The following is a 15435-nucleotide window of genomic DNA, read 5'->3' on the forward strand; positions in this document are numbered from 1 at the left end:
CATAATCCCACCCCCTTCTCCCAAACCCCCTCCCCCCAGCAATCCTCAGTTTGTTTTGTGAGGTCATGATAGACTTCTTAATGATTTAGTTTTCCAAGGAAAAATAAAGTTAGTAGATTATAAGGAACTCTGGAAGGCATAAAGATAACTTGTAGAGTTGACAATAATTTAGATAAATCTTTTTCTGACTTTCATGAAAGTTAAGATAAATGAGAGTATTTTCTTTACTAATATCCTAATATTGATGTTTAATGAATGCTGATGATATGATTGTAGGTAAATTGGCAGGATGAGAAGCAGCAAATCAAAAGAGGTGCCTTTACCAAATCCAAGGAACTCTCAAAGCAAGGATACTGTTCAAGGTATGATTTATTTTCTTTAAACTTTAGAACTTAATGCCTGCCTTTGCTTTATAAAGTGGATAATTTTTTAGGTTCAGTTGGCTTTAAATATGCAAAGTACCTCATCTTCAGAGGTGTCCTGTGGCAAACTTATAAAGGGAGACATTAAAAAGAATCAGTATATATAGAATTAGTTTTACACAGCTTCTTGGAAATTCTGATTAATGTCAACAAATGTAATATAGCTTCTAATACAGTTTTAGACTATAAAGATAAGAGAAGAAAAATCACAGATAAGAAAAGGCAAAGTCTAATTGAACTGTTTTTTTTTTTTTAATGATACATCAAGGGTTACTTTAATTAGGACATGATATATTTTGAGATGCATTGACAAACTAGAGTATATCTGGAGGAAGATTATTGGGTTTATGAGGGATCTGGAAATCATGTCACATGAGGAATATTTGGAGGGAATGAAATTGTTTATCCTAGAGAAAGATGATTTAAGGGAACTAGGTGGCCTTGTACTATTTGAAGGGCTCTTATCTGAAAGACTCGATTTTACCTTTGTTTCTACTGGTAGATTGAGGTCTGGAGTAGTTTTTAATCTTTTAAACATCATGACTGTGAAATACACTACAATACAAAATTTCGTGTTTAGGTCACTGGAGTAAATTGAGGATACTGTCTGTTGTTGGAGTTGTCTGATGCGGCTGTGAATGGGGATGTCGTCCTAAGAATTAATAGGATCAGTGTCTAATACAACTCTAAACCATATACTAGGAAGCTTGGCTTTATAGAATGGGAAAAGTACCATTTTTTTAAAGGTATTATTTATTTATTTGACACAGAGAGAGATCACAAGTAGGCAGAGAGGCAGGCAGAGAGAAAAGGGGAAGTAGGCTCCCCACTGAGCAAAGAGCCCGATGCGGGGCTCGATCCTAGGACCCTGAAATCATGACCTGAGCCGAAGGCGGAGGCCCAACCCACTGAGCCACCCAGGCGCCCCAAGTACCATGTTTTGGTTCAGTATAATAAAGCATTTGCTGAGAAATAGTTCTGCCTAATAAAATGGTTCTCATAATTTTGAGTGCATTTAGGAGCTTACTGAAATGCAGATTTTGAGGACTACTTTTAGAGATTCTGATTCAGTAAATATCAATGTTTCCCAGCAGATATAACCACATCGTGGGATGCACTTTCTCAGACTAAGGCTGCTGTAAGTAGTTAGAGTTTCCATTTATTTCTTTCTGGTTTAAAATTGATTTCCTGTTAAAATTGAATAGATTAAGTTTTTTTCTATAGTACTTTTTCATAGGAAAATAAAGAATTTAGTAAGAAGTTAAGTACCGTTTATTACAAAATGAACATTAAGGATGACTATTAAATAGGACAGGGATAATCAAGACACTACTTTTGATTTGTACTATTTATTTTCCTTTAATAAATTTGTTCATTTGGCTTATTGAATTGAAGATTTAAAACAAAATGAATTTGGGAATGTGGGGTTATGTCTGTGTAGAAAGCTCAGGGTCAGAGAGGAAATGAAAGGAACAGCTTCTTTAATGGACTAGGAGTGACCTCTTTTGTGGCAATGACAGACTGCTTTCTCTCAATACAGCTGAAGAATGACTATAGGCAACCTGTTGTCATTTGTGTTCTGTCCAGTCTTGTCTGGAGTTTAGGAATCCAAATTTGGCAAGTGATACATAGTCTCTTTGAGGGGAGATTCTTTCCTTTTTCTTTTCGTTTTCATTTGCTCTCTAAAAAAATTACTCTCCTAATATCTCCTTGCTTGTTTTCTTTTTTTCCTACCTGACTTTGAGTCACTATTTCTTTACGTTATGAATATGGTATTTTCTGCTTCCTAATCTTTTGAACTGGTATGAAAATGGATCTGGAAAAGGTACTATAGCCTAGATTTGGTCATAATGTAGGGTCAAATGCACATTATATATATTCTCTCTCTCTTCTACATGAGCATTATGTATCTACAATGTAGAAATAGTTTTTATCCCCAGCTTAATTTAGAGTTAACCTAATTTGGAGCTGAATTGTTAATTTTCATTTTCTAAAACTATTGTGTTTTTAGAAATTATTTTTAAGGATGATAATGGGGCTTATAATATAAATGGGAGAAAAATCCTGATACAGATTATGAAGATTTATTTCATTTTTTGAGTACATTGTACCACAAAAATCTGAGAGAAGATAAATTAGAATTTTATACAAAGTGTTTATCTCTATGTGGTGGGATTTTGACGATTTTAATTTTATTTTTTATGCCTTTTCTGTTTTCCAAGTTTTATAAGCATATAATTAGGGAAAAATGCTTTATTAAATAATGTAAGAACATTGGTGGATTTACCCTAAATTGACTTACACGATAAAGTGTATGGAAACCTGAGTTTTCTATCTTACGAATTTTATCTTTATTGTGAAACTTACAGGCATAAGACTGTTATGCCTATAACATAAGCTGTTCGAACAGTTGTAAATTTTAATCCATCTGAATTATTCTTATCTAATTTTTGTGTGCAAAATGCACAGGATATATAGCATAATGATATATGACCTATAATGTCAGAAAATGTACTGCTTGCTTAAAAAAAAACCCCAGCAATAAAAAAAAAGGTCAAAAAGACAAATAGAAACTTTTCAATACTCTTCAGAATCTTTTTGATTTTCTTGTCCAAATCTGGGCAGTATTGTACCACTTCTTACTATAGGTGAAGTAGCAAGTAATGAAAAAAATTAATATTGAAAAAAGGCATTCCTGAGTTGTTTTGACTTTGGAGAAAAGTACTGGACAATAGAATTTAAATAACTGTAAATTGGGGCGCCTGGCTGACACAGTCAGTAGAACATGCAACTCTTGATCTCAGGGTCATGAGTTCAAGCTCCACATTGGGCATAGAGTTTACATTTAAAAAAGTAAAAAATAAAAAATTAACTATGTAAATAAATGGTAGCTGGTTTATTTACAGAATTAACCTCTTTGTTGTGATGATGTTTAAACTTTAGCTGAGACACATTGAAAACAAATTAGAAGTAACCCCTACAAGTACAGCTGTGTTTGATTCTGTCATGGATACCAAGAAATCTGCAAGTGCTACCCGAAAAATAAGTAGAAAAGGTATGTATAAAGTTACTTGCAAAGATACAAATATAGATGTTAATTTTGTTTCAATTTAATTTCTTTTTACAGTCCTTCATATTTGCTAGCTCTTTAATCAGAGATGATATCTCATCAACATTTAGTTTTTTTGTCTTTGGTACTGAGTAGTCATGAAGCAACCTCATGTTCAGTGACTGTAGATGATGTTTTCACGTCTTTCTTTTTTTAAGATTTTTAAGTTTATTCAGAGCGTGAGAATGAGCAGGGGGAGGGGCAGAGGCAGAGGGAGAGAATCTCAAGCATGGAGCCCATTATGGGCCTTGATCTCACAACCCTGAGATCGTGACCTGAGCTGAAATCGAGACTCGGATGCTTATCCGACTGAACCACCCAAGTGCCCCATGTTTTCACCATCTTTTCTTTCTTTCTTACTTCCTTTTTTTTTTTTTTTTTTTAAAGATTTTATTTATTTGACTAAGAGTGAGACAGTGAGAGAGGGAACACAAATGGGGCAAAGGGGGGCAGTGAGAGAGGGAGAGGCAGGCTTCCCGCTGAGCAGGGAGCCCGATATGGGGCTCGGTCCCAGGACTGTGGGGTCATGACCTGAGCTGAAGGCACACTCTCAACGACTGAGCCTACCAGGTGCCCCTTCACCATATTTTCAACAGGGACTTTATCATTACTACACCTTTAACAGTGACTTTTCATTGGTTTTTAGTGATGAGAATTTGATTTTAAGTGTTTGAAATTATATATGTCTTTCTTTAAATTCACAGATCTGTCAACCTTGAGATTGTTGACTTCGTGAATTTTACATATTTTAGGGAGTTTTAAATCATAATTGGAGTATTTAACAGATACTGTCATAAATTGACAAAATGCAAATACTTTCTTTGATTACCTGTCATGTATGTAATTTTGTAGTTCCTTAATTAGTGGTCTAAAACCTAGAGGTTAGTACTAAAGTAAAACTAATTTTTTTTTTAACCTGTGAATCTGGTGGGTTTTACTTGATAATTCTTTTTTTTAAGTGAGTGTCAGCCTTTAACAAAAAATAATTTTGTATGTGGAGTTTTTCATTGTTTGTTCAGAATAGTTTTTTCTTTATAGATTGAGTAAATAATTTAACCTGAATGTTTCCTATCTACTTATAGAATATCCAACTAGAGATGCCAGAAATGATAGATACCTGTTATTTTCACAAATACTAGTCAAATTCAGAGGCAGTAGTATGTTCTTACACATTTTCTTTTTCTTCAGATGGTAGATACCTGGATGATTCTTGGGCTAATGCTCCAACTTCTAAATCTTCTAAATCACGAAAAGAGAAATCTCGGAGTCCTCTCAGAGTTACCACCTTGGAGAGTAACGTAAAGAAAAATAACCGTGTGGAGTTTCGTGAACCTTTGGTTTCTTACAGGTTAGTGATTAAAAACAAATTATTAAATAGGATTAGCCTGTAATATTTACAAAAGGATTATGGTTTATTTTCTGAGTTTTTCATAGCACTCTGGCTCTAACATTACTACCTTTTTCATTTTCCAAAAAGATAAAACAAAAATGTTTTATATTCTGAAATACTAACTTTCTACTCTTTCACAGATTGACTATTTGTGGGGGAAGAAGTAGTGGCTCAGGCTACTACCATTGTAATATATATGTTTCCTGTAGACAGATTATTCAGTCTCTGGAAGTATAGATTTTTTTTTTTTCTTAATTTCTCAGATTAGGTGTTGTGCATATGGACTTTTTATAGCTCAGTTTTCTTCTTCTTTTTTTTTTGTTTTTGTTTTGGTAGCATTAATCAGTTACCTAAAATTTCTTTCCTAGTGAGAATGTGAGTTTTATTGTTTCACTTTGTTGTTTGTGGCTCCTCTCAGCAACTTATTGTCAGATGTTCAGGATTGATGTATGGATTTTGATAGTATGGATACTATCAAATGATGTGTATTTTTGTTAGCTGATGATTTAGAATTTTCAGTAGATAAAATGATAGAACTTTATATTTGAGGAGCATTTTACTAATGTTATAAAATATGTGGTAATGCTCTCAGTGTAGCAAATAATATTAAGTAATAAACACTGGACCTTATATTTCTTTGCTTCATTTATTAACATTTTTAGTGTTATAAAATGTCAGTAAGTAAGTCGAGTATCATGATGGTGCTAGATACTACTGGGTATATATTTGTACTCTAAATTGGAGATAAAGAATTTGGGAGATGGAGGTAAATCATGAGTTCATAATATCAGTATTTGATATGATATAGTTTTGAAATATTTAGGTGAAAATATTCAGGAGGCATTTGAAAATTTGAGCAGGAATGTGTGTGGAAAAGTCAGGGCTGGGAATTTGGGAGTTTTGGAAAACTTTTACTGGTGTTGAAGCGATAAAAATGGTGAAGATACAGAGAGAAGGCCAGGGAATTAATCTGGGTAAAAGTTTATAGTTTAGTAAAAGGAGAAAGAAAAAAATGTGAAAAATAATCAGAGTTTAGAAGTCTTTAACCACACAAATATTAAGCAACTTGCCTAGAAACATAATCACCATCAGAATTGAAACTATAAATTACTCTTGGTTCATATTCTGGTATTCTTCTTGTAAAGGATACTACTTGATATTTAAAATTTTGTAAACTATATATCTTTTAGGATTTAAAGAAATACCTATAGGATAGCTGTGAAGGGCACATCCTTCATCTGGCTGACTCTATTACTTCAAACTCATTGTTAGCACCTGTATGAAGCATTGCTGGATTTGTTTTTATCCTGTTCCATTCCCACAGCCTATTTAATCCTTCCTGTATGCTCTTGTAATACTATATAACTTCCTCTGTTAAAGCATTTTCATGCTGCATTATATTTTGATTCCATTATATTAGCTTATGTAAAGCTGTAAATCTGTCTTAATCTTAAAACATTAGCTTAATGCCTGTCTTTTATTAAGTATTCCATAATTATTTTTCCTAATACTTATTATGAAAATTTTCAGACTTAGAGAAAAGTTGAAAGAATTGTGTAATAAACACTCTTATATGGATTCAGTAAATATTTAATGAATGAGTTAATGAGAAACTGTGGAATTACTTTTTTCTTGATGGTTCAGGATCAATTCTCCTTCCCTTTTTAAGATTGTGACATGATATGTAAACTACCTTTTTGTGCTTTATTTTTTTCTTTACATGTGCTAATTTTATACCTTAATCATTCTAACTATGAATTATTATGGTCTGGTAAAGGTAGTGCAAATAACTGAATTTAGTCTTGATCTCTAGTGGAAGTTATAGGAGTCAGTTCTCAGCCCCTATCTTGTTTAATAATCAACCATTCAGATCAGGGTCTAATGGTTTTTGGGTCATGGATTCCAATGAGAATTTGATGAAAACTGTAGACTCTCTCCTTAAAAAATGCACATACTCACAGATTCACAATAGATGTAATTATCATATTAAACTATAACAGAATTATGGCTTTAAGAATTATTGTGGTATTTAGAATTTTATGCTTTTACATGAAACATCTAGATCAGTGGTATATAATAGAATTGTTAATGTGAGCCACACATATTTAACTTATTTTTTTTTATTTTTTTGAAGACTTTATTGATTTATTTTAGAGAGAGAGAGAAAAGCAGGGGGAGTGGAACAGGGAGAAGCAGGCTCCCTGCTGAGCAGGGAGCTCAATGCGGGGCTATGTCCCAGGACCCTGAGATCATGACCTGAGCTGAAGGCAAAGGCTTTAGCTCACTGAGCCACCCAGGCGCCCCTGTAATCCTATGTTCTGGGATTTCTTTTTTCTTTTTCTTAAAAGAACTTATTTATTTATTTATTTGAAAGACGGAGATCACAAGTAGGCAGAGAGGTAGGCAGAGAGAGAGGGGGAAGCAGGCTCCCCGCTGAGCTGAGAGCCAGATGCGGGGCTCGATCCCAGATCCCTGGAATCAGGACCCGAGCCAAAGGAAGAGGCTTCAACCCACTGAGCCACCTAGGTGCCCCTTTTCTGGGATTTCTTAAGGAAATCTCTCCATACATCTTTTGGGTATTTCTTAGTTTATAATATGGAAATTAATGATTTAGGTTATTTGCCATCTAACTTGATAGAGGGGCATTAAACATTGAGTCTTAATATTAGTAATGATTATTTTGTTATTGAACCTACTGGAATTCCAAAGCTTTTTTGGGATCTCTAATATTAGGTTAGAGTTCTCCCTTCAGTTTGTATGACTGGTGCAGTTTGGTTTTTGAAATCTTTATTCAAAACTGATTATTTTTTAATAATAGGGAAATCCATGGTACAACTTCCAGTATAAATCCTAGCCTTCTGGAGTCAAAGCATGTATATTGTGTGGATGTTAATGAAGAAAAGCCTGAGAACAGGAATCGGCTGGTATGCAATCGAGAAGAGCGGAATATACATTGCTGTGATTTTGAGAGCTCCGAGTCATCTGTCATCAATGATACAGTGGTTAGGTTTTTAAATGATCGACCAGCAGTTGATGCACTGCAAAATTCTGAATGTTTGATTAAGATGGCAGCTCCTGTGAGAACTGAGGAAGAAAATCTTACTAGAACAAAAGGAAATGAGAAAGCTTCTATAGGTAACATGGGCCATGATGTTGATCCAAAAGTGTTACGGATAACTGACTCTTCTCCGTCCTCTACTAGTACTACCAATTCCCAAAGGTTAGATATCCTAAAGCAGCGACAACATGATGTCAAATTGGAAAAACTCAAGGAGCGAATTAGAAAACAGTGGGAACACTCAGAAGAAACAAATGGCCGTGGCCAGAATCTGGGTCATGTTGACCATCCAGTAATGGTTGTTAATGTTGATAACTCAGTGACAGCAAAAGTCAGGAAAGTGGCAACAGCACCACCTGCTCCAACATACAAAGGTTTGTAATCAGTCTTTGTGTCTTTCTGTCTTCTTGCCTTCTTGTCTCCTTTCTCCCTAGGATATATTTGAGTAGAGAGGGTTGTCTTTAGAACAATGTGTGATTCTCAAATCAAATGCTGAAGAAATCAGTTCAAGGTACAGGTTGAAAATGCAGATTCCTGGATGCTACACTGGACCTGAATCAGAATTTCTGGGTATAGAGTTCAGAACTGGAACTTTTAACTAGTCCCTCAGGAGATTCTTACAGGTTAAGAACCCCGATCTGAACAGTTAATAAGTTGAACAAAAGAGAAAATAAGAATTAGTACCATTTTCAGAGAACTGGAAGTATATTACTCTTATTCTGCCATTATATTTGGATTGCTGTTAGGAATTCCTTCAAAAGTAAATCTTTAAAAGATAATTTACTCAATTCCAGTTATATTTGGTTACAGAATATTTTGGCACTGATATTTTGATCCTATTGTTGCTTTAAGCTTTGAGTTTGACCATAACTTTTCCACCCATGTTTGAGAAATATTTAGATCAGATTTATACCTAAAAACTATTTTAAAAGTAAGTCAGATTTATGCCAATATAGATAGATTTACATTGAGAAAATGTTTTTCCAAAAGAATTTCTGATTTGTAGGCAACTGAAGTTTTTATATATGGTGGTTTTAAGGAGTTTGAATTTTTATGTTTCTGAAATTATTTTCAGGGTTGTTCATGTAAAGCTTTTAATATAAGGAGTTGATTAATTGACTAGATTAGTCTCTGTTAGACTTTTGTCATTAAGACTTGTGCTATATTAGCCTTTCTTTTGTGGATACTTTTCAAAGTTCAGTTCTTCTAGATAAGTGTATAAAGACAAAAATATTGTCAAGATTCATTTTTTTCTGTTAATTTTAAGTTGTTAACACTAGGACAGTTTTTGCTATAGTTAATTTTGTTTTGTATTTTTCTTTTTTTTTTTTTTGTTTTGTATTTTTCTACCAAGTCTAGCTTTTCTCTGACCAGCTTGGCAGTTCTTTATAGTCCTACGATGTTTTAGTCTTTTTCTCCGGAAGAAATTTTATAAGTGCAGTTAGCGCAATTACCTGTTTATTTTATGTTGTTTATCATGTTTTGCTAGTGATATTCAATGTGAATTAGGTGAAAGATGGGTAATTTGCATTTTATTCTTGCTAATTTGTGATAAAATTGTGAGCAGTTACTTTTAGAATACTGAAAACTTGCTGTTATCCAGGATTGATCTAATGTTTTATTAATTAAATTATTTCATATCCTTCTAGTCATTCGTGTACCATGTAGTAGTTGTCCTCTGTTATCAGAGCAAATAGCTAATGGTGGGGTCAAAATGTTTTTATTGGTTCTGAGCTAGTGATTATCCAGAACTTTTGCTATACTAATGTCAGATCCATTAAATGAAGATTGTACAGGTAAGGTGTGTTTATTCTAGAAATCAAAGTTCTGAAATTCCAAAAGTTATTCCACTTTGGGAAAGTTAAGATGGTCAACTTAAATCCATATTTTATTTAGTAATTTGTAAAAATGAAAAATAGAACAAAACAAAACACAACCCTAAGAACTGGAGTGAAAAATCTTAAAATCTTAATTTCCTTTGAGTTGGTAACTGGATTGCTCATATGCCTTTGACTTACTAATTTTTTTTTGTTTAAGATTTTATTTATTTATTTGATAGACAGAGATCACAAGTAGTCAGAGAGGCAGGCAGAGAGAGGAGAAGGAAGCAGGTTCCCTGCTGAGCAGAGAGCCCGATGTGGGGCTCTATCCCAAGAGCCTGAGATCATGACCTGAGCCGAAGGCAGAGGCTTAACCCTCTGAGCCACCCAGGCGCCTCGACTTACTAATTTTTTAACCTGTTAGTTTTTGTATTAATATATTTTACAAATAGAATTTTTGGGGGGCTAATTTATGAAATGTAGCATACATTTAAGAAATTGTAACAACATAGTTTCCAGTGTTCTGAGCAATGGATTTATTGCTGTGAATGAAATGAAAAATTATTTTTTGTTAACTTTTTGGCAGTGTAAACTAAAAGGATCTTAATATGCTGTATTCTAAATGACATTTCAATGTCATTTGTTCAAATGCATAATAAATTCACTTGGTTCATAACTCAAAAGATGAAGAGGGTGTACCTTGAAAAGCTCTTGTGCTCCAACTACTTTGTTTCCTTTCTGGAGATTACTTGTGTTAACAATTTATATATCCTTCCAGAGATAATTTTTGCATACACAGTGTGTGTGTGTGTGTGTGTGTGTGTGTGTGTGTTTCTGTGTTTATTTTCTTTCTTTCTTTTTTTTTTAATACCATTGTTAGTATACTAAGCCTGTTCTAAACCTTGGTTTTTCATGTATGTTTTTTCTTTCTTTAAAGACATAGAAAGTGTTCTACGATTCTGCTTTAAAACTTGATTTTAAAACTTGATTTAAAACTTGATTAATATGATTTTTTTAAATAATCTTAAGTTTTTTGCATACATTTTTCTTCCTGCTCTGAATGTCCATGAAGTTTAAGACCTTATATTGGTCATCCTTATTTTATTTTAGAGCCTAGTATAGTGTCTTGAACATAAATGCATAGTAACTCTTTTATTCTATTCAGTAAATTCAGCTAGTAAGAAAAAAAGAGGACGAAGAATGGAAATATAGTAGCCCCCTCCCATTCTTGGGGGGTACATTTCAAGAACTTCAGTGGATGCCTGAAATCAGACAGTACTGAAATGTATAAATACTACTTTTTTCCTATACATACATGCCTATGATAAAGTTCAGTTTAGCAGTTAGATACAGTAATATATTAACAACAATAACTAATCATAAAATAGAACAATTATAACAATACACTGTCATAAAAGTTGTATACTGTCCTGTCCCTTCTTGTGATGCTGTGAGGTTACAGCAGGCCTGTGTGAGGAGATGAAGTGTGTGACATGGGCGCTGTGACGTAGCATTAGGCTACTACTCTTGGCCTTCTGACAATGCGAGGATCACCTGATCCTGCACCATGGGTAACAGTGGGTAACGGAGACTGTGGAAAGTGTAAAGGGGGGAGACTACAGAATAAGAAACTACTGTAGATATTGAAAGCTTCTTCAAGTTAATTTATAAGTAAAGATGCAAATACAAAGAAAGTCTCCCGTAGAGATAAATGTTTTCTTAAGAGAAGAAAAAAAGAGTTGAATGTAGAGACATGAGTTGGGGGTCATAGTGATGAAAAGTTGAGAGAGAGATTGGCGTGGGATTGCCGTATTTTCTTATTACAGACTGTCACTTGCAACAGACTGGAAACTACATTTTTTTAAAGTTTTTCCTTGTATAGGCATGATCATGTGCCCCTTGCCACAAATGTCAGGTGAAATTAAGCTTATGCTATTGTGCCTAAAAGCTGAATAGATGACTTTCTATTAGACATGCAATCAATTTAGTACATTTTATTTAACACTTTTAGAGTGCTTTTACCAATTTCTGAACTCAGTTTAGTTATTTATATTGATTTAATTTTACAACTATTTATTAGCTGCCAATTCCTTGGTAAGTTAAGCCCATCTGAAAACATAAATACTACTATTGTTATCCATATTCATTATTTTATTATTTTGTAAAATAACATTCCAAGTTTAGTGTATTTCTTAAAGAGCAGAGATAAATTCAAAGTAGGAAATCAGAATATTAAACCCTAGGAAATAGCACATGTGTAATGTTTGTTGAGAAATTGAACAAATGTGTTCAAGCCCTGTTTTCCATACTTTGGGTGTGTTTTGCTTGTGTAGATAGCAGCTTGTCTGATTGTTCAACCACAGGCAAAATCAGACAGATAGTAACAATTAATGCCTATCTTCAAAGAAAGAAGAATTAGTGTTATCTCTTTCTTAGTCCTGAGAAGAGTAGTTCTTTCTCTGAAGTCCATAATTTATGAATGGCATTCACTTATCGTTTAATTTATTGCTTCTCCATTTCTAATCTTTTTGAACAAATGTATATTGCTTCATCTCACTGAAGCTTGCTTTTTCCAAACAGTATTTTTCAGTACATTATGTGGCAGCTAATTATGAATCCTTTAAAAAGCTTGTGTAGCTGCCCAATAGCATTTGTTATTAGGGAAACACAAATCAAAACCACAGTGAGATACCACTTACAACCACTAGGATCCTCTTATAAAAACAAGAGACAATAACAAATGTTGGTGAGGATTTAGAGAAATTGGAACACTTGTACATTGCTGATGAGAATGTCAAATGGTGCAGCCCCTATAGAAAATGGTTTGACAGTCCTCAAAAAGTTAAACATGGAGTTACCATATGACCCAGCAATTCCACTCCTAGGTATTGTATCCAAGAGGGTTGAAAACATATGTCCACTGGAAAACTTGTCCATGAATGTTCATAGCAATATTGTTAATATTAGCCAAAAAGTAGAAGCAGTTAGAGGGTCCATCAGCTGATAAGTGGATAAACAGCATTTGTATATTATACAATGGAATATCACTGAGTAATAAAAAGGAATAAAACTCTGATACATGTTACACAGTCAATGAAGACATTATGTTAAGTGAAAGAAGGCAGACACAGAAGGCCACATTGTATGACTCTGTTTGTATGACATGTCCAGAATAGGTAAATCCATGAAGGTAGGTTAGTGGTTGCCAGGGGAGAGAGGCATGAAGGAGTGGCTACTAATCGGTGCAGGAAATTAGATAGCGGGGGCAGGTCCATAATTTTATGAATGTATTAAAAGCCATTGAACTGTATGTTTTAAAAGAGTGATTTTTATAGTGTGTTAATTACATCTCATTTTAAAAAGTAAAACAACTTATAAAGCAGTTTTGATAATGAATGTTTTGTGGTGTTGGTATAAATTAGGCTTCAATCCTTCAGAGACCAAGATACGAACACCTGATGGGAAAGTGTGGCAGGAGGCCGAATTTCAAAACATGAGTAGAGAACTGTATCGAGACTTAGCACTTCACTTTGCAGGTGAGAGTAGAGCTTTCTTAGATTTTGCATATTTTATCATGTATGCTGTCTAAATATTTAAACATAAAACTGTCACCAAACTAAAGATATTTGCCTTTTTTAACTGCATGGTATACTAAAGTAGTTGTGGTTTCAGTCATAAGGCTCTCTTAGCCTCTAGGCTCTGCTCCAGGATTAAAATTAGTATACATGTCTGATGAGAGAGAAATGAGGCTATTTTTAACCGAAGGGACTTTCAAAGTCAGGCCTATCTGACTTGAAGGAAACAGAGCTGAGTCTAGTTGAAGTTTATTTCTACTAGACCTCCGATATCTTTGAGATGGTCAGTAATTTGGCAGGCATCAGAAAAGATGATATGAACATGAGGGCAAAATGCAGAAAGAAAAACATTATAGGAAAGGAATACATTTACAGAATTGGAGATAGGAGGGACTTATGAAAGACTGGAAGAGGGAAATAGGAAGGTCATATAATAATGTTACTCGTTATTGAACACTTGTGTAATTGGGGGTGAGGTGCTGCATTCTTAGACTTTTGTATTTTTTTTGTAGTTGTGGAAATGGAAGCTCACAGAGTAATTTTCCCAAAGTTGTATAGGGAGGGGAGATGAAAATTGAAGCCAAGATTCAAAGCCAACTCTGTCTGACTCTAAAGCCAGAGATTTTTCTACTAAACCCCCATAGAGATTTTAATAGTAAGTTTTGTGGTATTAAGTGTCCAGTCCAGTTTTCCTACTATTATTATTGGGACACTGTATTTAGAATTTTTTTCCTCAAGTGGAAAGGGAGTATAATATAATAGTTAAGAGGAAAGATTTTAGAATCAGCTTACAACTTGAGTCAAATTCTAGCTCTGCCTCTTATTACCTGCGAGTATTACCAGTGTTACATAACCCCTCCTCTTTTGTTTTCTCATCTGTAAGGTAGGGAAAATAACAGTGTACGTTCTTAGGTCAGTATCTTTACAGACTACTAGAATGACGTACATCAAGGAATTCTTCAAGAGGTCTATTAAGACTGCCTTCTCGGGTGCTTGGGTGGCTCAGCCAGTTAAGTGTCCGACTCTTGATCTGGCTCAGGTCATGAGCTCCGAGTCGTGTGTTTGAGACCCACTTTGGGCTCCATGCTGGGCGTGGAACCAGCTTTTTTAAAAAAAAAAAAAAAAAAAAAAAAGACTACCTTCTCTCTCATGGTGGTTGCACTCTCTCTGTTCTTTTGGCTAGGATTGACCCATCTACTTGTGTTTTAGATTCCATTTACTCTTGTGTATTTAAGGACATTGCTTTGTCCTTATTTCCTTTTACATCATCAAGTTTTCCTTCTCTACAAGGTCATGCCCATCAACACACTGTTTGATAACATGCTGTTATCTCAGCCATCATAAAAGAACCCCTGTTTTGGCCCTGCTCTCTTTAGTTATTGCATTTCTCTCCTGTTTACAGCACAACTTCCAAAATTTGCTTTATACTCATTGTTTCCAGGTTTTTCCTCCCTTTCACTCTTGAATCCTTTCTATTGGGTCTTTGTTACAGCTTCTCTGTGGACTGCTAATTTTAGGGTCATCAGTGACTTCTGCATTGCTAATCCAGTGTTCAATTCTCAGTTGCCTCTTGATCTTCCTGCAGCATTAGACATGATCAGTCATTTCTTTCTTGAAACTTTTTTTTTTTTTTTTTTTTTTTTAAAGTTTTTTTTTTTTTTTTTTAAAGATTTTATTTATTTATTTGACAGAGAGAAATTACAAGTACACTGAGAGGCAGGCAGAGAGAGAGAGAGAGAAGGAAGCAGGCTCCCTGCTAAGCAGAGAGCCCGATGCGGGACTCGATCCCAGGACCCTGAGATCATGACCTGAGCCGAAGGCAGTGGCTTAACCCACTGAGCCACCCAGGCGCCCTCTTTCTTGAAACTTTTTACTTGACATCTAGGATACCTTAAATGTTTGGTTTTCCTTCTGAGTCTGAGTGCTGCTTTTCAGCCCCCCAAATCAACTCCCTAATAGCTAATCATAGCCACGCCTTGGTCTCAGTATTTGGATTTGGAACTGTCCTCTTTTTTTTCTTTTCTTTTCTCTTCCTCACTCTGTCTTTCTTTTTCTTCTTTT

General features: G+C 34.5%; 1 protein-coding gene across 7 annotated transcripts in view; it reads left to right on the forward strand.

The window, feature by feature from the left end:
* The window catches only part of CEP350 (centrosomal protein 350), a 154695-nt gene that overhangs the window by 23874 nt on the left and 115386 nt on the right, over positions 1–15435 (forward strand). For 4 of the 7 annotated variants that reach the window (XM_059146956.1, XM_059146962.1, XM_059146961.1 and 1 more), the window contains exons 2-7: positions 277–362; positions 1514–1560; positions 3366–3477; positions 4720–4879; positions 7740–8353; positions 13222–13335. In XM_059146956.1, coding sequence (XP_059002939.1) covers positions 290–362; positions 1514–1560; positions 3366–3477; positions 4720–4879; positions 7740–8353; positions 13222–13335 — 1120 coding nt within the window. In that variant the 5' untranslated portion in view covers positions 277–289. Of the gene's footprint in view, positions 1–276; positions 363–1513; positions 1561–3365; positions 3478–4719; positions 4880–7739; positions 8354–13221; positions 13336–15435 lie in introns of those variants that run through there. The other 3 variants (XM_059146958.1, XM_059146960.1, XM_059146963.1) reach the window with 2 other exon arrangements.

This window comes from Mustela lutreola, chromosome 14, assembly GCF_030435805.1.
Source record: "Mustela lutreola isolate mMusLut2 chromosome 14, mMusLut2.pri, whole genome shotgun sequence".
NCBI lineage: Eukaryota > Metazoa > Chordata > Mammalia > Carnivora > Mustelidae > Mustela > Mustela lutreola.